Genomic DNA, 21,636 nt, shown 5'->3' with positions numbered 1-21,636 from the left:
GCAAATATAAGACTTTTCCTTAAATAGCCGACGTTTGTTTACCACTAAGACACTTCTCGTCACCTAAATGTTATAATTTATACGCCATTTATACACAATTTTAACTGTTTTGTCGATTTTTTAATGTGTTATCAATTTACATAATATTCTATAGTTTTCAATAGTTATAAGTGCTACCTTCAACCGCATACAATTGACAAAAATTATGAAAAATCATTTTATAAAAAACTCATGTAAGTAGTAATTTTCTTATAAGGTAACACACAAAGTAATCTTTCCACCATGTACCTAAATTATTACTAACATCTGTCCAACAGCCCTGATGATGATATAATACAATTTCAAAACGTCGGCTATTTAAGGAAGTGTTTTATTTGTCCTCAACTCGTGATTCACTATATAAAATAATATTTTATTTTTAGTATTTTTTTTTAATAAAATCTTATTTTTACAAATATTTTTTATATATATTTTTTAATGTTTTCCGAGTGTTTTTTGGCACTTTATTGATCATAAATAAAATACAAAATTTTGTATTTAAGGTATTAAATAAAACACCATCAAAAGATGCAACTAAACTTCATTATTGGCTGTAGATCCTAGCGCCACAATTTCTGTGCTATCACAATCAGTTATCTCCTCTAAATCTGCACAAAATATTTCACTCGACTGTATCGTCTTAGACTTGACCACTTTTCCTTTCACATCAAGATCGTCGATTTGTATCAAAACCTTCTTCGCCGCTTCACTATCACTCTCTTTGCGATCTTTCTCCGACAAAACCACATCAAAAGTATGCAACGAATTACAATCTTTCGCTTTTCTTTTCACCACATCGAAATTTAGAGATTCCTTCTCCGAAGGAGCTTGCACCGTTTTCCCTTTGATAATTTCTTCAGTCACATCTAGAGTCTCATATCGGACTGTTTGAAGCCGATAGATTCCGTCTGAATCTTCTTTGTACCGAAATCTCGAGTGACCCGAGGGCCAGTGGTAATTGTGAACTTTCATTAAATGTTTAGTCAAGAAGCCGCCACGAATAAATTGTTTCTTACAGTTGTGACATTCGTAGACATTATTCCAATCCTTAAAATAACGAATTAAATTCAAGTTAATTGCTTTAGAGTAGCTTACTTTTCCGTGAGCTTTTTGATAGTGTCGGTCCAATCCGAATGAAGATCGACATTCGAAATCACAATCTGTGCACTTCAATTGGCTATCGGGGTCGTGTGTTTTTAAATGGAAATCCAAGTTGTGCTTTGAAACACATCTAAAGAAAATCGAAGAAAAAAATTAAGCGTTAGGTGATGTCACAACTTACGCGTAATCGCAGTGGTTACATTTGTACGGTTTCTCACTCAAATGTTTATATCTAATATGTTTCGCAAGAATTGATGGTTTGGGACACGTCATTTCACACATGGAACACTTATACTGGTTAATATGTAATCGCATATGATCCCTCAATAACCGTTCACTCGGGAAATATTTAGAGCATTGCGAACACAAATAACTTTGTACTAAAACAACAAAATCAGATTTTCCCCACAATTAAAAACTCAAACCTACGATTAATAGGCAACTGTCTTTTTCGATGATCACAAAACTTCGTTTTATTAGCAAACAAATTACCACAAGTCGGACATGCAATTATTTTCTCTTTCGTATGAATCCTTAAATGTTCAGATAATCTACACTGTGAACGAAATTTAGTTTTATGGGTACACCCTTTCCAACAACAAGTAATAACACCCTCTTTATTGCTCTTAGGATTGTGATAAACGTGAATTTGAACGTGGTCGAAGAACTCAAATACCGTTTCGAATCTCTCGTTGCAATATTCCCATTCGCAAAGGTAACCGTCAGGGGTTACTGGAATTACAAAGTGCTCCGTTAGGGTGCATTCTGGTAAATTGGTGCGGTATAAGACACTTTTACCACGCGATATTAATTTGGTATGGTATGCATGGTAGCACACGTGCTGATTTAGGTCTAGCATTGAGCTGGCAACGTAGGTACACCCTGACCAACAACAATCTACAAAAGTTGGAGTAAAATGTATAATTTCGAGTTTACAAGTGGCAAATAGGGTCTTAAAAGCGTAAATACCTCCTTCTCCGATTAAACTGTAATTCTGCAAGTGCTGCTTCAAATGATTAATAAAGGAAACTAATTCTGTAAAATCTTGATAACAGGAATCCCATTCACATGTCAGAAGCAAAGGATCAACATCCAATTTAACACATCGATTATTTCTCCTTCTCGATTTCTAACAAGTGAAACATTACACAAAAATCGTACAATAAAACAGTACTTACATAATAATCATGCGAACCCCAATCAGAGGCTGACAAAGAATCATCCAAATCGCCCTTTTTAAAAATACCTTTCACAGTTCTGCACTTCTCAAACGAATTATGTTTCCGCTTTCTGGCGTTGCTATCACACATTTTTTAAAGACGGTTTTTCAATAAGTATTTGAAAATGAACGAAATCTGTTTGAACAGTATGCAAAGGCACTATTACAGGAGACGAATTACTTTCACACTCAGGTGATGCAACCCATAAAAAATTCTATAAAAATAATGTCAAGTAAAAAATTTGAAAAAAAAACTAGAATCCCACCTCATTTAAAGGGTTTTGCTTGTATTCCAGATGTGCAAACTCTGTGACTTGTAGTTGTATAATAAAAGAGGCGTCTTCTGGTAATTTTTGAAGTTTATCAAGAGTTGAGTAAAGTTTCAAGAAAAAAGTACTTAAATGTTGTTCCAATTTAATAAGAAAAGGGTCACTACAAACATAGGTATGATAATGAATATTTTCCATAAACACTACCTTTCCAAAACGGCGTTAAAGTGCAAAATTTGAAAACTGTACTTCTCTATGACTTCTTGGTCTGAAATAAAGCACAGAAAAATATTTTTTAACTGGTTGTGTCTCAAATGGAAACTTATTGCTTTAATACAATTGGCAATGTAGTCATTTAAACTGGGGAAGAGAGAGTGGTAAACGACCACACCGTATTTACGCTTTCGTTGAAAAATTGAATCTGGATATAATTTTCGAGCAAATAAGACGTTATGAACTGCAATCTCTAGAAACTCACAAAATATGTCTAAAATGTAACTGAATTACAAACAACTAGTGAAACAGCTTGAAGACTTACCATTACCACTCGACTCTTGCATAGCATTATCGGAGAATCGTGGTATTTTATCAGAAACTTGAAATTATTTTCACATACAAGTCGAACATTAAAATTATAGGTTATGTCAACAATCAGCTGACTGAAGTTGGCGCGTTTTTAAGTTTGGATGAAAGACAATCCAAAAATTAGCCCCAATGTCACAAATACACTACTTTTGTCACATTTAACTCATATAACTACGACTTTGACTTCTTATTACGCTCTTTTAATTGTTAATGTCGAAAAAAATTATTACAATTCACAGGAACGATTGGTAGAACTTGGATTGGTACCAATATCAGGATTAAATCCCCAACTAATTTGACAAGTCTTTTGACACCAATAATAATTAACGTTGCAGCTGCTGTTAGTTTATTTCTTTTATAATACTCAATTGTTAAACTAAACATTTAACAGTAACTTTATTATCATTTTCGCCTTGGGTAAAGTGAATCGTGTGCGTCATTGTGACTTGAACGTTGCGACATATAAACGCTTACGTCACTGTGAAATGTTATACATTCTCTCATCTAATTTCTCCTTATCAAATTGTGAGTGTTTCATGTGATTTTACGTTATGAACGAGCTATGAGCTACTATGAACTTTGGGAAGATACCGATCAGTTACTTTTGTTTATGACGACTACGGAACTAGTGTAATATCTAGTCGATTCATGACGAGAAAGTGCTTGTCTTCTGTTGATTATTCGTTTAACATATGATTGCAAACATCGAACGTCGAGTTTCTTCCAACCATTAGAAGGAAATATACTTGTTACAGTACCTGATTTGATTTAGTTAAGCCACTTGTTCGAAATGGGTTTGTTGTTTTCCAAACTGTGGAGTCTTTTCGGTAATGAAGGTAAATAACGTTTGTAAACATATGGATGCGGGGGTTTAATGTGTTTTTCCAGAACATAAAATAGTAATAGTTGGATTAGACAATGCAGGTAAAACAACTATTCTATATCAGTTCTTAATGAATGAAGTTGTTCACACTAGCCCCACAATTGGTTCAAATGTTGAAGAAGTTGTTTGGCGTAATATCCACTTTATAATGTGGGATTTAGGGGGTCAACAATCATTAAGAGCAGCTTGGAGTACTTATTATACAAACACAGAAGTATGTCAATTGTTACATTCGTTACAAAGTTACTAATTTCTTATTTTTAGTTTGTGATACTAGTAATAGATTCAACGGATAAAGAAAGGTTAAGTGTTATTAGGGAAGAATTATATAAAATGTTGGCAAATGAAGAACTTTCGAAAGCGGGAGTGCTCATTTATGCAAATAAACAAGACGTTAAAGGGTCAATGAGTGCTTCTGAAATATCCAAAGAATTAGATTTAACTTCAATTAAGCAACAGCAGTGGCACATACAAGCTTGCTGTGCTTTGACAGGAGAGGGGTAAATAGATCATTTTTCTCTAGATTTATAATTTTTCAATTTTTTTTTTAGACTTTACCAGGGTTTGGAGTGGATAGTCAGTCGCTTGAAAAAGAAGTGACCGAGTTCTTCGCGACAGATAAAAAAATACTGTTATTTTCTCATATTGAGAAATGCGGTTGTGTAACATTTCTCATAATTCATGCTAATTATTTTTTAAAGCTTGTGGTATAAATATTCAATTTTATATTGCGGTGTATTTATACGAAACATTTATGTGCCACAAGTAAATCCTTGTTAAGCATCTAGTAATAATAAATTTATATTGAATTATTAAGTTTCGGTTTCATCCTTTACACATATGTAACGGCAAGATCCATCTTGTAAACTAATTGTATTTTTTTTATAATCACTATCTTATTGTACAGTAACTATTAAGGATAATACATTTTTTCTGTTAATATTTGTTTTATTTGAATTCAAACAATCTTTCGCTAATTCATGTACATGTTTTTAGAAAAAAACTTAATTATTTACTTACATAAAATATTGTAAATATTACGAATACATTTTACACATGACACACATGGAATGCAGGACCTAATTGTATAAATAAAATTAAAAAAAATTATACATATAATCAATAAATCACTGGTTTCCAGAGTAAAATTTTCATCATTTTATAGACTAGAATGAATATAGTACAAATATTAAACAAAGAGCTTCAATCAACCACCAAATTGAGAGGTTTTTCTTCATTCGTCTCCATTTTCTGTTCGGAAGAAATCCTTAAGTCAGTGGCCTCCACTTCAGAGTTTTTCGTCGAACTCAAATCAAACACATTAAAGTCACTCTTTGGAACTTTTTGGGGCCTCTCTCCCATCTCTACACTTTTACTCAAATTAAGCGAATAATCCGATAAATCACTTTTGGACAAATTCAATTCAGGGGCGATAAAATCGAGTTTATTTTTCAAATTCAGTAAATCGGCTGCAAAATCCGACTTGCCCTTAATTTCTGAAGGAATCTTCAACGCGTGTTTTTGGTCTTTTGTTTTAGTCAAAATGGGGCTGCTGGTAGACAGCGGCTTCAGTAGTTCCTGCATTTTGAATAAATTCGTGGAGAGAAACATGTTATTCGCCGCTAGTGTGCTCTGAGCCATTGGATCTGGAAGGCCCAAAAGACTACTAGCTGTTGGAAATTTGCCAGAATTGAAGAGAATGTTGGAAATGTCTGTCGAGAGCATCACATTCGAGGATAAACTGGGCAACATTTGTGATTTCGAAATGGATGGAATGCTCAACAAACAGTCGTTTTCTTCGGTTTGGAAGCCCAAAATCTCGCGGATGAAACGCCAGAGAGTTGTCTCGCTCTCATCACGGGGAAATTTCGAAATTAGAGTACTTTTCAGTTTGTCGATGTAAAGATTAGTGTTCAAATACCTATCGCTGAAATTGACGAAATCGGACTCTTTCTTGTAGTAGTCCACGCATTTTTTCATCTCGTCTTTGATGTTTTGGGTCATCAACGAATCCTGAATCACGCTGTAGGACATGAGCATGGGACGGCCGTATTCATTGGGTTTGGTTTCCGGGGGCGGTACGACCCAGTAGGCCACTATACTCGATTCCAGTGAACTGTTATCATAATTATAAGGCGCTAAAATAACTATTTTCAAAAAATACAAACAACAAAAACAGAGAATTACATATTATGATCCCAATACACGGTGTGTAATTATTATCCGAAGTCCCTTTCATACGAATTTGATAGTCTAACTGAGCGTCGACGTCTCTTAAAGTCGGCGCCGCCGCTGCGAAAGGATGTGAGTGGTACCAACCGACTAAAGTGAGTTTTTCTTTTTCTATCGCTCGGGAAATTTCGGTCTCCACATTTTGGGCATTTTCACGATCAGATTTCGTGTTCCGACAAGGAAAAGCGCTGGTTATCTGCAAGTCTGCGAGAAAAAAAAACAACCATCAAGCGGTTTAAGAAAAAAAAATCTCGCTTACTATGATTGTTGACGTCCCAATGGCCGGCGAGGTATCCACACACTTCCGACTTCATCAAATGGCAATGGAAGTCCATCAAGAGTGCAGCATTTGTTGATAATGATACTAGGAATGGTTGGATTTTACCGATGTTCGAGAAGGGAACGCATTCGATCAATGTGTTGGCATCACTGCAGGATAGGAATAAAAAGCATGATCTCAAAATACTAGCTTTGTCACCAAATAAATTGTACCACAGCATTATTATTCTTTTTTTTTATTTTTTATTATTGTTCTTACCAAAGCAAAACTATTAGTTTATTTATGGTGCTATTCTGTAAAAAAAATACGTGCTATAGCGCTATAACTCTTTAAGCTATCGACTATAAGTAAAAATCGAATTCTCTAAGGAAATATTTCTCTATACCTAAAATTCTATAAGCTTAAAGTCTCTATAAAGTTATGGCGAGAAATTTGCTGACCGTAAAGACTTATAGTCTCTATAACGATATATTGTCATAGTAACAATGTCACTCCTCAATAATTTATTATAAGTACTTCTCTCCGTATTTCGCCAGTGATGCTAATTTTTGTTCTCTTATAATTATTGGTATCGTGTAAAGTTAATAATAGGTACATAGTTCAGTGATAGATCGTAATAATATTGCACTAATTGCATTATATTTATTATTAAATGAAGAAAAAAGAAGGTAATGTTGTGGACAATAATGAGCTTCTTACTACAAAATCTTTAATAAAAAGAGTGTCTATTTAGAAAAAAGTTATTTTGTAAAAGGTACAAGCAGGTTTTATGAAAATCAGTAATAAATTTTTGTGTAATTTATTAATATGAGCTCAAAGTTGATGCATTTTCTAAATTCTCCTTCGGCTTTAGTTTCAAAATTGTTACTTCTTCAACTGCCAACATCCAAAAATTACCATGAATAAATTTGTTAAGACTGTTTGACATTTCCAATTAATAAAAAACAGACTATAGGGTAATTACAGCGCTATAACTCGAATGTTTACATAGACGCTTAGAGAATACCACTTTTGATACGATTCTATAAGGACTTTAAAAAATTTATATACAGAGCTCTATTAGTTATGGAATATACCAGCTTATAGACTATAGCAGATTTTTAGAGAATAGCCTAATTAGTTATACACGTAACAAAAATTACCGATATTTTAATAATTTCCTTTCCAAAATTAAAGGAAAAGTATCAAATACTTAAATTTTATGTAATTAAATTTTATTTTCAATTATGTTTCAGTTTGCCCTTACTTATTCATACGTAATGTACCTAATTTTTATAAAGTTTTAATTTTTAACAAATATGTATAAATGTCTTAAATATGTAATTACCAATTGTCATTTAATAGTGTGAGCATAAATTTCTTCGTGCAATGCAATATTCTCATAAATTTATAGATAAAAATGTGAAGAGAAATCTAAAGATTATGATACAACTTTTATTAATTGGTGACTAATTAACCAGTTTAATTAATTAGTTTGGTATTAACCATTTGGTGACTAATCTAACATTTTGGGAAAAAATCTAATTATTTAGTAACTTAAAACGGAATAGCATAATAACCGATAAAAACCTACTGAGTCAACGTCCTGTTGGCAATAGTGTTATGTTTGACAATCATCCTGTGATACTGCATGGTGTTTTTTAATGCCTTCTGTGTAAAAATCTCCAGTTCAGACGTCCCGTCAAACTCCTGATTCCTCTCCTCTTTCTTTTTTCTGTACCATATGTTCTTGTAAGCGTCTAGTTTCTTTCCGCGATATTTGACGGAAGCCCACCCACAGCCCGACTTTTTTTCCGGATTAATGAACCTCTTACATGCTATAGCCCAAGCGCTCGGTGACGCAAAAACAATGTCAGTCTCTTGACTCCGTATTTTACCGTCTTCTAACAAATCGCCCACAAACCTCTGTCCCTATCCACAAAATCAGGTTTATTGTTTAAAAGGATATGGAAGGTGAGACGTACCAAATACTCTATTGTCATAGTCCCATTACCAGGCTGTAAGATATCAGCAGCCAAAAGCATTTGAAGAGTTACAGTGCGAGAAGTCGCCGAGGTCCCCATGGACAATTTTCCGCCACGAGAGCCATTGTCGCCCTCCAAGTCCTACATCGTATGAAAAATTACACTCATGCCTTAAGTAAACTATGAAGAGAAAAGGTCTATCATGCAGGCTACAGTTTCAAAGAATATTAGTGAGACAAGCAACAATTATGGGGTCTTTTTGCATATTAGTAATTGGTGCAAGGGAACGAAAAGAGACCTCGTCAACATAATCTTCAACGTCGTCTCCGTCATCGTCGTGGAAATTGTTTTCGTCATCATCTACATTGGTAGAAGTATTTACATTAGAGCTGTGCCCTAAGAGGGCCGCTTCGAGTTGAGACTGCATCTTAAGGAGAAAGAGGTGTTAATTAAAGTGCAACACTTGACTAACACCTTAAAATAAAAGCTGAAAGGCCGATTTTCCCAACTAAATGTAAAAGACCTAACCCTTTACCAAAAAGCCAAAACTAAACAAGTTGAACTTACCGAAGATGCTCGCCGATTTCCTACAATGGTTAAACATATAAACGACAATTTTTATAAGCTATTCATGCAGTCTACACGCAACTGCCGTCAGTTAAAACACCACATTGCAGCTTTTTGTAATTAATTTCAAAAAATTCACATAAACAAAATAACAAATTAAAAGGTTCTGTCAACTCGTTTGACGTTAAAAGTCTGTTTCACACGATTTAAAAATACACCTGTCCTAGAAAAATTCTTTAAAAAAAATATCGTTTCTTTTCTGAAATAAAAGGAAGTTAGAAACCTGTGTAAATTATTTAAAAATAGTTTTTTTTTTTAATGAGTAAAAAACATCGGGTTAGACTTTCTGAATAGTCGACCTTTCGTGAAATATGACGCGCGCACCTCTTCTCCATTAATTTTGAGTTTGACAGTTGTGTCTCTTGAACTGTACTTATCATAACCGAAAACATAATAATAATTGTTCTGTTAGATGGATTTCGACATTAGTAAGGAAAATATTCAACCACTTCGAGGTGGACGTAATGCTTCCCAGTTAGGAGTTGCTTTGCAAGCACAGACCGATATGGATCATCACAGAGAGTTGCTGCAACAGCAAAGGTGACAAAATTACTGTCTTCCTTAGGTTATACTTTTCACGGTTTTTATTGAGGAAAATATCGTTTTCATAACTGTAAATCAAAACATATAAGTCTTGTTTGCTTTGCAGTGAGTTTGAGCATCAAATTGAAACATACACTGGCGATGATCCTCTGGAAATTTGGTACAATTACATTTCATGGGTCGAGCAAAGCTACCCCAAGCAGGGTCATGAAGGAAATTTAGGGCCATTGTTGGAACGCTGTTTATGTTTATTTGAAAAAGATCCACGGTACAGGAACGATCGTAGGCTTTGTAAATTATTTATTAAATACGTGAGTCACTGCTTGATAAATGTGGATTAGGGGCCCATGATTTCGTCAATTTCAGATTGATCAACATCAAAATCCTCTGGAATTGTACCACATGATGTATGCGTCTGAGCTGTGCAGAGGGTGTGCTGACATGTATAGAGCATGGGCGTATTATTATGAAGCAACTGGTGATTTTCAAAATGCTCACACTATATTTGAGTATGCGAAAAAGGAACTTGCACAGCCTATTGGTGATATACTCAGTGCACAAGAAAGTCTTGTCTTGGCGGCAGGACGACACGTGTGTTTTTAAACCACTCTGTTTTATGTAATATCTAATGATTTTGTTTAAGATGATTTATGGACCAAATGAAAGAGATTTATCAGAGAAGCGGCAAGCACTGACTTCTCTACAAACGTTTAAACCTGGACAAGTTGGCAGTGTACGCAATGCCATCAGTGATTATCCAGTCACATTGGGTAATTATATAGTTTTTTACATTATTTTATAGACAGTTTTTTAATCTTGTTTTAATCTTTTTATAATGACTAGGATTTTGGATCTAATTATGTACGAAAAATACGGCAATGATTTTAAAAGAACTGAAATTACAATGAATTCATTGTAAACATGGAAAATAATATTTTGCGTTCATAGTTTATCGAAAAATTCTTGTCAATAATTTTTTTCTTTATTTTTGTTGTGTTGTATGATCAAGAATGACTGAGTTCGCAGTACTGAATTTTTAAATGCCATATTTGGAATTATTTTCAGTGTTAATTCTGTTCCAAACTGAGTCACTTTTGATTAGGCGGTATTTAAACTTTTTATAATTAAATAACAGAAAATAGATAAACTTTTCTGTCATTTTAATTATTCCATTTAGTACGTATTTCTTTTATGGTTAATAGTATTCTAAAAAATTAAAGTCATACTAATTGTAATATTTTTTTATATTATTGCAAGAAACTTATTTTTATGTGTGGTGTATCCAAAGGTGCCCCAGTAGCTGGCCTATCTAATGCTTCTATTCCGGTATATGAGGATAAAGGGCCACAAGTAAGAGGAGCCGAAGCAGGCCCTATTAGCATTATAGCAGCAGCAAAACGACAGGAAGTTCCCAAAGAAAATACTCTAAAACCGGGACAATGGACAACAGTAGTATTAAAAAACAAATTAGTTGGTCAACGAAATTTGAATAGTTGTGGAGGTAGGATTATTCGTTTGTGCAAATACTAAGAAACTAATTTTGTTATAATTTAAATTTGTATGTGCCTATTTTGTATACAAAATATGAAAATACTTTCATTGCTTCTACTAATATACAAGTTTTTGATTTAAGGTAATGCTGATCGAGCATCAATTCCTATATATGAAGATCAGGATGAGGAATTAAGAGTGGCTGAACGTAATAGTTTTGTATCGGCAGAAAAACATCAAGAAATGTCTACAGTTAAACAAGAAATGTGGAAGATGCGACCTTTAGCTCAAGGAAGTGGTCCAGGTTTGTCCTGAAATATTAAAAAAATTCTCAGTCGTAGTTTCAGTTCATGAAGGCTATGAAGATGGGCTTAAACGAACAACTGATTTTGTAAGTGAAACGTTCGAAAATTACTCCGATTGGATAGTTAGTTTAACTATTCCTGAACCGAAAGATGACAGAATGGTACCGATGTATCCCAAAGCAAAAGTATATTCAAAGATAAATACCGAATATAGTCTTGAAGAATTGCGAACCGGTCGATATTTACCAGCAAAGAGTCAACACCAATCGGTTAAAAATCTCTCGTATCATGTCAGTATTCACTTATTTTAAACGAATGATTTACAATTTTTCTCTTACAGGAACAAATTTCGTACCAGAACATTTCCAAACATCATCACGAACAAACCCAAAGAGAAGAAAGTCATCACCAATCACCATTGGCTTTCAACATTTGGAACTCCCCTCAAGAGAAACAAGTTTTGAATTTTGATTTGTGGAATACCTCCAAACACGACACGCCTAACACATCGATCAATATTCCAAAATCGAGTGTGCCCCAATTTTCAATTTATGAACAGTCAACTTTAGCTTTGCAAGAACACATTGAACCGAAAGGGAGTGCGATGAAAACGCCGTTCAAGGATTTGAACGCTGAAGAGCTCGCCGAGACCGGTTCTCGAGGTGGAATGGATGTGGCGGCTGCAGCACCGGTAGATAGCGCTAAAAGATTGCCCTTGTACGACGACGACAGTAGTTCTTCGTATGATAAAATACCAGAAACCGCGGATTTCAACGATCTTACTTGTAACACGCAAATGTTTGGATTTAATTTGAACGTTATGCAAGTGAGCACACCACAGAATAAACAGCAGTATCCCGCTAATAGTGAAGCGAACGCTGCCAAGTTGACGCCGAAACAGTTGTTCGCTGAGCAAACTTTGAAGAATGATGGTGAGAAGTACGAGAAGAATCTCTCGACTATTTTCGAAGAAACCAAAAGCTACGGGTGAGTGATTGGATTCCCAAAAAATCCGTTTTTGATCCACTTTTTATCGCCATTTTTAACAGCCAAAGTTCCAGTTCAAGTTCGAGTAACGCCGCCACCAAATCCTCGCTATTCGGTAGCAACTTCAAACAGAACACTATGGCGAAAATTTCTGAAGAACACAACAGTTACCTCGCCCAAAATCTCATGGTGAATGCGGCTTTGCGATCGAGTTCGTTGGGCGATCTCATGGATTTCGATCAACAAACGAATCCAGTTCCATCGATACCAAAGCCAGTCGAGTCGGTAGTACCAGCACCAACAAAATTCACACCACTGACAGTGGTGCCATCTGATCCGTTTAAACAAAATCTAATAGAGGCGCTGTTGCGAAGAGTTAATTTTCCGGGACCGCATATACACGGTTATGTTTATTTAAGTAGCATTCCAAAGTTGGTAGTCCGCAAAGAGTCTGTCAATATCGGACTGGATAAATACGTGATTGAGAAACAGCTCGGGAAGGGGACTTATGGCACTGTTTTTCGGGGAATTGATGTCAGGACGGGGAATACCGTTGCGGTGAAGTTTCAAAGACCAGCCAATAAATGGGAGTTTTATATTTGTAGGGAACTGAGATCGAGATTGGCACAGCATCCGCTTTGGGAAAGATTCATGGATGTTAGAATCGGTTATTTTAGTAAGTTTGGCGTTTATGACCATTTTATTAATTCTGGAATTTATTTATTTTTTTTTTTTTCAGGTGACCAAGCCTCGGTATTGATCTCAGAATTCATGCCTTGTGGCTCATTGCTGAGTGTCGCAAACACTGTAAAGCAGAAATCCGGGCGCCCCATGAAAGAATCTCTCTGCATCCATTTTTGTTTAGAAATGCTGAAAGTGGTCCAAGCGATGCACGAGGTGAAAATCATTCATGCCGACATCAAACCTGACAATTTCCTAGTTCAACTCACGACGAACGATGCTATAGTTTTACAATTGATTGATTTCGGCTGTAGTATAGATATGTCTCTATTTCCACCAAATGCCAGTTTTACTCGCAAAGTTACAACTGAAAATTTCATCTGCTGCGAAATGCTCGATGACCGGCCATGGAACTACCACACAGATTTGTTTTGCATTGCTGCCACCGCGCACGTTCTATTGTTCGACAAGTATATACAGATGCGGAAGAACGATGGCCATTGGTCGATTTCGAATCGGCTGCCGAGATACGCCAGATTAGATCTGTGGAATATGTTTTTTAGTACTCTACTTAACCAGCAGGACGGACCAGCGAATTCGGCGGCGTTGCAAGCGATGCTTGAAGATAGCTTGAATCACAAATTTGATGACTATCACAATGAACTCCGATTTCTTACCAATCTTCTGAAAAATCGATAGCAGTTTGGTTGAGGCACGTCGCAGTTGGATTTTTGTTTCAAATAGGTGTTTCTAAATAATTTTAAGTAACTATTTATTTTTAATAAAGTTATGTTAAATAGGTAATTTTCTTGTGAATTATTTTATGTTTTGTTTCGTTCACGTGAAATGTACACAAAGACTTAGGTTGTTCCGATTTTTCGCATGCTTATTGATTAAACGATTTACTAAAAATGACTTTTATTGAGAAAGCGTGATTTGAATTGTTAAGCGGTAAATAAGTGTTTCGATCTATATCATTTTTTATTCAAATTCCTAAAGTAAATAAAGGGTCGTTTAAATTAAACAATGCTTATGAATAAATACTTTTAATAATTAATTCTGTTGCCCATCATATATTCAAAATGTTTTTGACCTATCAACTTTATAAGAGGTCTTTATAAATTTGTCCGGGATTCTCATTATAAAGTGGTATTGCGTCATTCTCGCATCTGCTTCGAACATACTTCCTTGTTTGTAAATTGGTTTGTAATTTACATTACGCCTAGAAAAACTATCATTTATTGGAAATGCAACGCGTTCTTTAAATAACTCGACTAATAGAATCAGGTCATTTAGACAAATTTCTTAAATAGAAGATGCCTACACAAAGAAAATGGTTCTAAGGCCAACTCACTTCCACAATTACAAAAATCACTCAAAGTGTATTTTTTTAGTTATTTTGTTTGTAATGGTTTTAATTTCGTAAAAAATAAAAAAGCATCTTTTAAACTGGATTTTTTGAGTTTACAATTTAAAGGAAATGTTTGAGAAACTTAAAATATTTTTTTGTTAGTATCTAGCGTTTATTTATAATAATATGAAATATTTTTAGCAATTTGACAAAATCGCCAACGAAGTCTAATTTGTAATTTACATGTATAGAAATCAAATGCCAACATGTTGAAAAACAAACGTCTACCTAAAACCAAATTTAATCTAGATAATTCCAAAGGTGTTTTATTCATAAACTAAACTTTTAAAATTCTAATCAACAGAAATATAAAAGTTACCCCCTTCACTGAAATTGAAATATAAAAGTTGTAGTTCTAAGAGAGTTATGTAATTAAATATTAGAATTTTTTCCTAGTCTTTTAATTTTGATCTTTATTTACTCATCATCACTTCTTATATTTTTTCAAAAATAATATTTTTTGCGGAATACTTTTTTAATGATTACTTACTGTAAAAATGTAAAGAACATCAGTGTTACGTCTGCTTGTGGTATATCTATCATAAATAAATTCATAATAAGTAATAAATTAAATGTTAATATTCACATTAATTTAGGCTATCATTTATTGTAATTTATTATCATAGAGCTTGTTCCAACTGTACGGTCTCTAAATATGTTTAAATTAATAGAAGCATTCAAACACTGTTGTAAATTTTTCAGATATCGATTGATACATTTTGAAACAGATGCTTAAAAAATTCATGTAATATATTTTTATGAAAAAAAAATTCTTTTTTGAAAATTAATTTTGCAATTTTGCATAAAAACAGTGGTCTGATTAATTTCTCGCACGTCGCCTCTTCCCCCCGCTCCCTTTTCCTGAAAGAATAAATTAGGAAGAAATCTCTCCGTTGCTGATAGTCCCGATTCTCATTTGGGACTATCACCCATCAGCAGTGATGCTGCTTTTTGGTTTGTGATTGTTACAAGTGTCTGTGTTACCAACAAAATTAATCATGGATTTGATAAATTGTCTAAGGATTGCGCTTTTGATGCACGTGATAGCAATTTCTGAAAGTCGGATTAGAAGAAAACCGAAACCAGCGGAAACTCAAAATGAGGAGGCGAGTGGAAAAATATCGCAAATACAAAATCAACAGCCGATTGCGAATTACGACGATTATTCATCTGAATACGACTATACTGATGAATACGACGAACACGGTAAGCTTTATTTGTTCTTTATTAAAAGAAATATAGCATTTGTCCTCGTTTACACGAGTTTAAACTAAAATAATTATTTTAGTAAAAAGAAATTAATAATAATAAGCTTTTCAGCACTAAAAATTAAAAAAAATCGTTTCTTAACTCCCTCAGAATGTTTTGAATATAACGTACAAACACAATAATAATTCTAAGTGAAAGAAAATATATTTTTTTTTAAGATTCTCTAGTAAGTAGGTAATTTAAAATTTTAATAGATGAAAACAGTAACAATCTACATGCATCGTTTATCACATTATTAAAAAAATATATATACCGATTCAGAAAAGTGCGATTTCGGTCTGTTCAAGTTTTTTGCGTTTCTATATTGCATAATATTAATAAATTTTTGCAAAAAAGCTTCAACAGCGCAGATTATTTCATTACAAAACTTTACTTTTTTTGTCAACTTTTTATTAATTTAAGCGTCAACGGAATCTAGACCTCGCGAAAATGGTATCACAACTCCCCAGCCTCCAGACGAACGTCCAATAAATGAGTTTACGACCGAAAGATTTTCACAGCCAGACAACGAGCGTCCCACCCCATCTTTGCTAATTCCAACTGGAACCGTAGACATCCACATTTTACACCCCACAAAACCGCCAACTGATAGTCACGTGGGGCCCTACAGCTGTCAACACAATGGAAAATTATACCGTGATGAGGAAAAATGGAGCGTTAACTTTTGCACAAATTGTACATGTGTACGAGGAAGCGTGGAATGTAAAACTGATGAGGACTGCAATAAGGGCATTAGACCAACTCGAGAACCTCAAGGTTTCGATATTGGCGCCGTTCCAGGACCTCGTGGTGAAATAGGATATCCGGGAGAAGCTGGACGGCCCGGAGAGTCGGGAGCGCCTGGATCTCCGGGCACTCCAGGAGTTCCCGGTCTGCCAGGTCCTCCGGGTCCCCCTCCAGACCTCACAGCATATTACCAACAATTGGCCCTTTCGCAAGGGAGTCAAGACAAAGGACCGAGTTTCCCGGTTGAGCCATTTCAGTATTTACAAGCACAGGTTGGACCGATAGGTCCTAGAGGTCCCCCTGGTCCGTCTGGATTAACAGGACCTCAAGGTTTTCAAGGAACGAGAGGAGAGCCGGGTGAAGGGGGACCCCAAGGACCGCCGGGGCCACCCGGACCGAGAGGATTACCCGGCCCTCCGGGAAAAGATGTAAGTGCTGAAAATCGGATAAATTTAAGTTTTTAATGATTTATTTAAAACAATTTTTTGATAGGGAGCTCCTGGAGAGGATGGTGAAGCAGGTCAACCGGGTGCAAGTGGTCCTCCTGGACCCAGAGGATTGCCGGGAATGCCAGGTTTACCAGGTGTCAAGGGCCATCGAGGATTTCCTGGACTCGATGGGGTTAAAGGGGAACAGGGACCTGCTGGTGAAAAAGGAATTCCAGGAAATCCAGGACCCGTTGGACCTACTGGTCCTGTGGGGCCTTCAGGGCCTAGAGGTGAACGAGGAAGAGAGGGTCCTCAAGGATCACCGGGGTTACGAGGGATGGATGGCATTGCTGGACCACCAGGACTCTCTGTAAGATTTTTTTGAGATATTTTTGTTACTAATTATAGAGACACGTTTTTTATATTAATTCTAATTATATTAATAACATTATTAGGGTGAAATGGGCAAGCCTGGTCCTCCAGGATTTCCCGGAATACCAGGTGCTAAAGGCGATCACGGAAGCCAAGGTCCCAAAGGAAGTCAAGGATTACAAGGGCCGCGGGGGGAATCAGGCCGTCCCGGACAACCTGGAGAAACCGGGCTTCCGGGAATTCCCGGAAAAGATGGCTCTCCCGGAGAGAAAGGCAACCCAGGAGCGCCTGGTATATCAGGTCCTCCAGGATTCCCCGGTGTTCGCGGACTTCCGGGAATAAACGGTAGTCCAGGACAACCGGGAGTGAAAGGCAATCAAGTATGTAATATTATAAGTTATTCCAGAAGTATACTGGACTGTTTTAAAGCATTAAAATTATCAGACATTAATAAATAATGCAAATTGTTTTTTTAGTGTATTTTAACATTACTCGTGGGTATTCATATTACAAAATTTTACGAAAGCATAATATCTTCCTGTTTATTATTTCTTGTTAGTTTTAATGCATACGTAGTATTTAGAAAACTCCATTCTATCAGTCGAGAAAACTAAGCGAACATTTAATGCAATATTAACAGAGATATAATTTAGGGTAGTCCGGGTGTACCGGGATTCAAAGGAGAGAGCGGAACTAAAGGAGAAGCCGGTGCCCCTGGTCCTAGAGGATTACCTGGAGTTCCCGGTTCGGAAGGAAAACGCGGAAAAAGAGGAATGAGAGGCCCACCCGGATCTGCAGGTCCACCTGGAGAGAGAGGAATGCCTGGAGCAAGAGGGCTTCCCGGTCCGGATGGAGCAGTCGGACCGAAAGGCCAAACAGGTGATAGAGGCGCTGCAGGACCTCCGGGACCCAAAGGATCCCTCGGTGAACCTGGAAGACCTGGAGCTGTGGGACCTCAGGGTTTACGAGGATTAACGGGTAGGCCTGGTCCCCAAGGAAGATCGGGACCTCCGGGTGAAAGAGGAGTGCCAGGTGCGGACGGAAAACCGGGAGAAACTGGACCACAAGGTCTTCAAGGTCTCCCGGGACCTTTAGGACCGCCAGGTGACAAGGGATTGCAAGGAGAGACGGGGAAAGATGGCGAACCGGGGCTACCGGGACCACCAGGACCACGTGGTGATAATGGTAAAGATGGAGTGATGGGACCTCAAGGACCGCCAGGACCTCCAGGAGTGGATGGTGAGAGAGGACCACCTGGTGTTACTGGTCCTAGAGGCTTTCAAGTGAGTAAAAATGGTCGTCTTAGTCAAACGTAATGACCTTTTTTTGGTTTCAGGGTTTACCGGGAGCACCGGGAAATCAAGGAATGCCTGGAAAAGATGGCGAACCGGGATTGCAAGGACCACCGGGAGTTCCTGGAAATATTGGGCCTCGAGGCGAAAGAGGATTTCCCGGTGAAAGAGGACCGGTTGGACAACCGGGAACACCGGGTCTGAAGGGTAATGTCGGATCACCAGGTCCAGATGGTATTCAAGGCCCACCGGGGCCTCCGGGCAATAAAGGACATTCAGGGGCACCAGGTTTAGTCGGTTTACCTGGATTGCGAGGACAGCCTGGTCCTCAAGGAGAGAAAGGCGAAAGGGGATCATTCGGTCCTATAGGTCCCGAAGGACCACCTGGTCGACAAGGTATAATCCATTACATTGCTAAAAAATCGTTACTTTTTCATGGTTTCTTAGGTGAAAGAGGCCAACAAGGGCTAATGGGTCCACCAGGACCTCCCGGTGAACCTGCAGAAAGAGGCGAACCAGGTCCTCCTGGCTTACCCGGTGAATCAGGAGCTCCAGGTGCCCCTGGCGAGAGAGGCCCTGTTGGTTCTCCAGGCTTACAGGGTTTCCCCGGACCTCAAGGATTAATTGGTTTGCCTGGATTAAAAGGCGATAGAGGAATACCGGGATTAAAAGGAATGCAAGGAAGCCCAGGGCATGTCGGTAAACCGGGAGAACAAGGACCACAAGGGCCAATCGGTTTAACGGGTGCAAAAGGTGCTCGTGGAGAAGCAGGACCACGAGGAGACGCAGGATTAATGGGACCTCCAGGTCGTCCGGGAGATTCAGGTCCACCAGGTCATCCCGGAAATGCTGGCCCACCGGGTCCAGCAGGATTGCCTGGAATCAAAGGCGCTTCGGGCGATGCTGGGAAAATGGGACTTCCTGGACCACAAGGCTTACCAGGTCCACCTGGATTAGAAGGACTAAAAGGCGAAACGGGAGCTGAAGGAGCTGTAGGACCGCCAGGACCTCAAGGACCGGCTGGTTTGTCAGGTGATAGAGGTTTACCGGGACTTCCCGGTCCTCCGGGATCACCAGGAATGAGAGGAATGAGAGGAGCACCTGGCGAAGTGGGTACTCCCGGAAAACCCGGAAGTGAAGGCGCTCAAGGTCCACCGGGATTAACTGGACCTCCAGGACCACCTGGTCCTACCGGAGAACAAGGTCCAGAGGGACCTACGGGAAAACCCGGAATGCCAGGTGTGGTAGGAAGAACAGGAGATAAAGGCCCTGTAGGACCAACAGGTCCTCCTGGTCCTTCGGGCTCTCCAGGCTTACCGGTAATCCACCTTCCTTCAACAATTGTGTTTTTTTCATGCATGAAAATTACTTAAAAATTGTATGTTTTAGGGTCCTCCAGGCCCACTTGGTCCCATCGGATTATCAGGCGAGAGGGGTCCCCGGGGAGAAACCGGCCCTCAGGGGTCTGAAGGTCCCCCAGGTGAAAGAGGAAAACCAGGAGTCCCTGGGTTAGAGGGCAAAAAAGGAGACCGCGGCGAGCCAGGACCAGCAGGCTCCAAAGGCCATCGCGGTTTAATCGGCCTTCAAGGCCTTCCGGGTTCTCCAGGTCTTCCCGGCGAAAAAGGCTCACCGGGGAATCCCGGACCACCTGGCAAAGACGGCGAAACCGGCCCCAGGGGACCGCCAGGAAGAGACGGAAGTCCTGGACCACAAGGAGTCCCTGGTCTCGTAGGGCCCCGCGGCAGTAACGGAAACGACGGCAAAAATGGCCCAGCCGGTCCTCCGGGTCCCCCAGGCCCACCTGGACCTCCAGGAGATGGCCTAGGTTACGATGCAGCCAGTTTAGCAGCGCTACTAGCCCAAGGACAGGTGAATAACCAGAAAGGACCGGATCCACTCGGTGACGAGCCTGCTAGAATTTTCGGAAAATCGATGTCTGAACAACAACGCAGAGAATTCGTAATTAAGGCCTACGAGCAGTTGAAGACCTCTTTCGAGAAGTTTAAGAAACCAAATGGGGAGAAGAATAATCCAGGTACCACTTGCAAAGACATTGCGAATGCTTATCCGGAATTGAAAAGCGGTAAATAAATAAACTTTAATCGTATGGAATTGTTATTTTGAACAATTATCAGGGCAATATTGGGTCGATCCGAATGAAGGTGATCCCAAGGATGCGATTCTAGTTTACTGTGATATGGAGCAGAAAAGTACTTGTATTGTGCCAAAGCCGGAAAAATCACCCGAAATTTATCACAAGGGAAAAGAATCGGAAATATGGTTAGGGGAAATTAAAGGCGGCTTAAAGGTAACAAAAAATATTCACTATCTTACACAACCACTCAACATTATTTCAGATTTCCTACAAAGCGCACAGCAATCAAATCGGATTTCTACAACTCCTGTCTTCACACGCCCAACAAAACATTACTTTTAACTGCAAAAATACAGCAGCTTACTATGACGCTGCGAGACACACGTACAAAAAAGGGATAAAACTAATGGCTTGGAATGACGTGGAGTTAACTCCCAGAGGTAATGCCCGATTGAGATATGAAGCACTAGTCGATGAGTGCAGAGTAAGTTGTCTTATTTCGTGCTCGACGAAACAGTCAAATATGTGAAATTTTCAGTTTCATACAGACACATGGGCCAAATCAGTATTGTCTTACAAAACAGATAAGACAACAAGACTACCAGTTGTAGATGTGGCAATCAGAGATATAGGAAGACCGAACCAGGGGTTTTCAGTCGAAGTTGGACATGTTTGCTTTTCTTAAGGACTTACACACAACACTTACATTTCACTGCCACTGTATATAGAAGAGTATCTTAAATGTTGTAAAATTTTATATTTTCTATTGATTTTCATAAGGTGCTATACAAAAATGTATTTTAATATAATTTAGATTAAAGAATAAATTCTTGATTA

At 38.0% G+C, this 21,636-nt stretch overlaps 5 protein-coding genes across 9 annotated transcripts; 3 read left to right on the top strand and 2 right to left on the bottom strand.

Annotated features, from left to right (window-relative positions):
* Nucleotides 1-486: 486 nt before the first annotated feature.
* On the bottom strand, nt 487-2,766 carry LOC123013907 (histone H4 transcription factor-like). Of its 2 annotated transcripts, XM_044412770.1 has the most exons (7): nt 2,626-2,766; nt 2,319-2,574; nt 2,110-2,269; nt 1,570-2,037; nt 1,322-1,520; nt 1,135-1,270; nt 487-1,086 (listed from the first exon to the last, which is right to left on the bottom strand). In XM_044412770.1, exons 2-7 carry the CDS (start codon nt 2,448-2,450, stop codon nt 574-576), a joined length of 1,608 nt encoding a protein of 535 aa, XP_044268705.1. In that variant the 5' UTR covers nt 2,451-2,574; nt 2,626-2,766; the 3' UTR covers nt 487-573. The 2 variants fall into 2 exon arrangements, with proteins under 2 accessions (XP_044268705.1, XP_044268704.1); XM_044412769.1 differs by having other exon boundaries at nt 1,570-2,269.
* Nucleotides 2,767-3,491: 725 nt separating this feature from the next.
* LOC123013908 (ADP-ribosylation factor-like protein 5A) lies at nt 3,492-5,036 on the top strand. The gene is made up of 4 exons (XM_044412772.1): nt 3,492-4,049; nt 4,102-4,310; nt 4,361-4,596; nt 4,648-5,036. The coding sequence occupies exons 1-4, from the start codon at nt 4,004-4,006 to the stop codon at nt 4,694-4,696; spliced, it is 540 nt and encodes a 179-aa protein (XP_044268707.1). The 5' UTR covers nt 3,492-4,003; the 3' UTR covers nt 4,697-5,036.
* Nucleotides 5,031-9,452, bottom strand: LOC123013906 (MPN domain-containing protein CG4751-like). 2 transcript variants are annotated; one of them, XM_044412767.1, is made up of 7 exons: nt 9,140-9,452; nt 8,871-8,999; nt 8,573-8,713; nt 8,182-8,519; nt 6,588-6,757; nt 6,284-6,532; nt 5,031-6,234 (listed from the first exon to the last, which is right to left on the bottom strand). In XM_044412767.1, the coding sequence occupies exons 2-7, from the start codon at nt 8,997-8,999 to the stop codon at nt 5,300-5,302; spliced, it is 1,962 nt and encodes a 653-aa protein (XP_044268702.1). In that variant the 5' UTR covers nt 9,140-9,452; the 3' UTR covers nt 5,031-5,299. The 2 variants fall into 2 exon arrangements, with proteins under 2 accessions (XP_044268702.1, XP_044268703.1); XM_044412768.1 differs by lacking the exon at nt 8,871-8,999 and having other exon boundaries at nt 9,140-9,437.
* A 77-nt stretch (nt 9,453-9,529) lies between these two features.
* LOC123013904 (mitotic checkpoint serine/threonine-protein kinase BUB1 beta-like) lies at nt 9,530-14,010 on the top strand. 3 transcript variants are annotated; one of them, XM_044412765.1, is made up of 10 exons: nt 9,530-9,739; nt 9,849-10,053; nt 10,109-10,333; nt 10,386-10,512; nt 11,031-11,243; nt 11,376-11,537; nt 11,590-11,828; nt 11,879-12,525; nt 12,588-13,201; nt 13,265-14,010. In XM_044412765.1, the coding sequence occupies exons 1-10, from the start codon at nt 9,612-9,614 to the stop codon at nt 13,903-13,905; spliced, it is 3,201 nt and encodes a 1,066-aa protein (XP_044268700.1). In that variant the 5' UTR covers nt 9,530-9,611; the 3' UTR covers nt 13,906-14,010. The 3 variants fall into 3 exon arrangements, with proteins under 3 accessions (XP_044268700.1, XP_044268701.1, XP_044268699.1); XM_044412766.1 differs by having other exon boundaries at nt 11,581-11,828; nt 12,600-13,201; XM_044412764.1 differs by having other exon boundaries at nt 11,581-11,828.
* Nucleotides 14,011-15,536: 1,526 nt separating this feature from the next.
* Nucleotides 15,537-21,634, top strand: LOC123013555 (collagen alpha-1(I) chain-like). Its single transcript, XM_044412135.1, has 11 exons — nt 15,537-15,823; nt 16,289-17,040; nt 17,105-17,410; nt 17,496-17,792; nt 18,066-18,695; nt 18,749-19,100; nt 19,152-20,023; nt 20,094-20,787; nt 20,840-21,012; nt 21,062-21,283; nt 21,338-21,634. Exons 1-11 carry the CDS (start codon nt 15,616-15,618, stop codon nt 21,482-21,484), a joined length of 4,653 nt encoding a protein of 1,550 aa, XP_044268070.1. The 5' UTR covers nt 15,537-15,615; the 3' UTR covers nt 21,485-21,634.
* The last annotated feature ends 2 nt before the right edge of the window (nt 21,635-21,636 follow it).

This window comes from Tribolium madens, unplaced genomic scaffold, assembly GCF_015345945.1.
Source record: "Tribolium madens isolate multiple individuals breed KSU strain unplaced genomic scaffold, Tmad_KSU_1.1 Scaffold_96;HRSCAF=242;Tcas5.2_LG5, whole genome shotgun sequence".
NCBI classification, from domain to species: domain Eukaryota; kingdom Metazoa; phylum Arthropoda; class Insecta; order Coleoptera; family Tenebrionidae; genus Tribolium; species Tribolium madens.
This window is presented reverse-complemented; position numbering and strand designations above follow the sequence as displayed.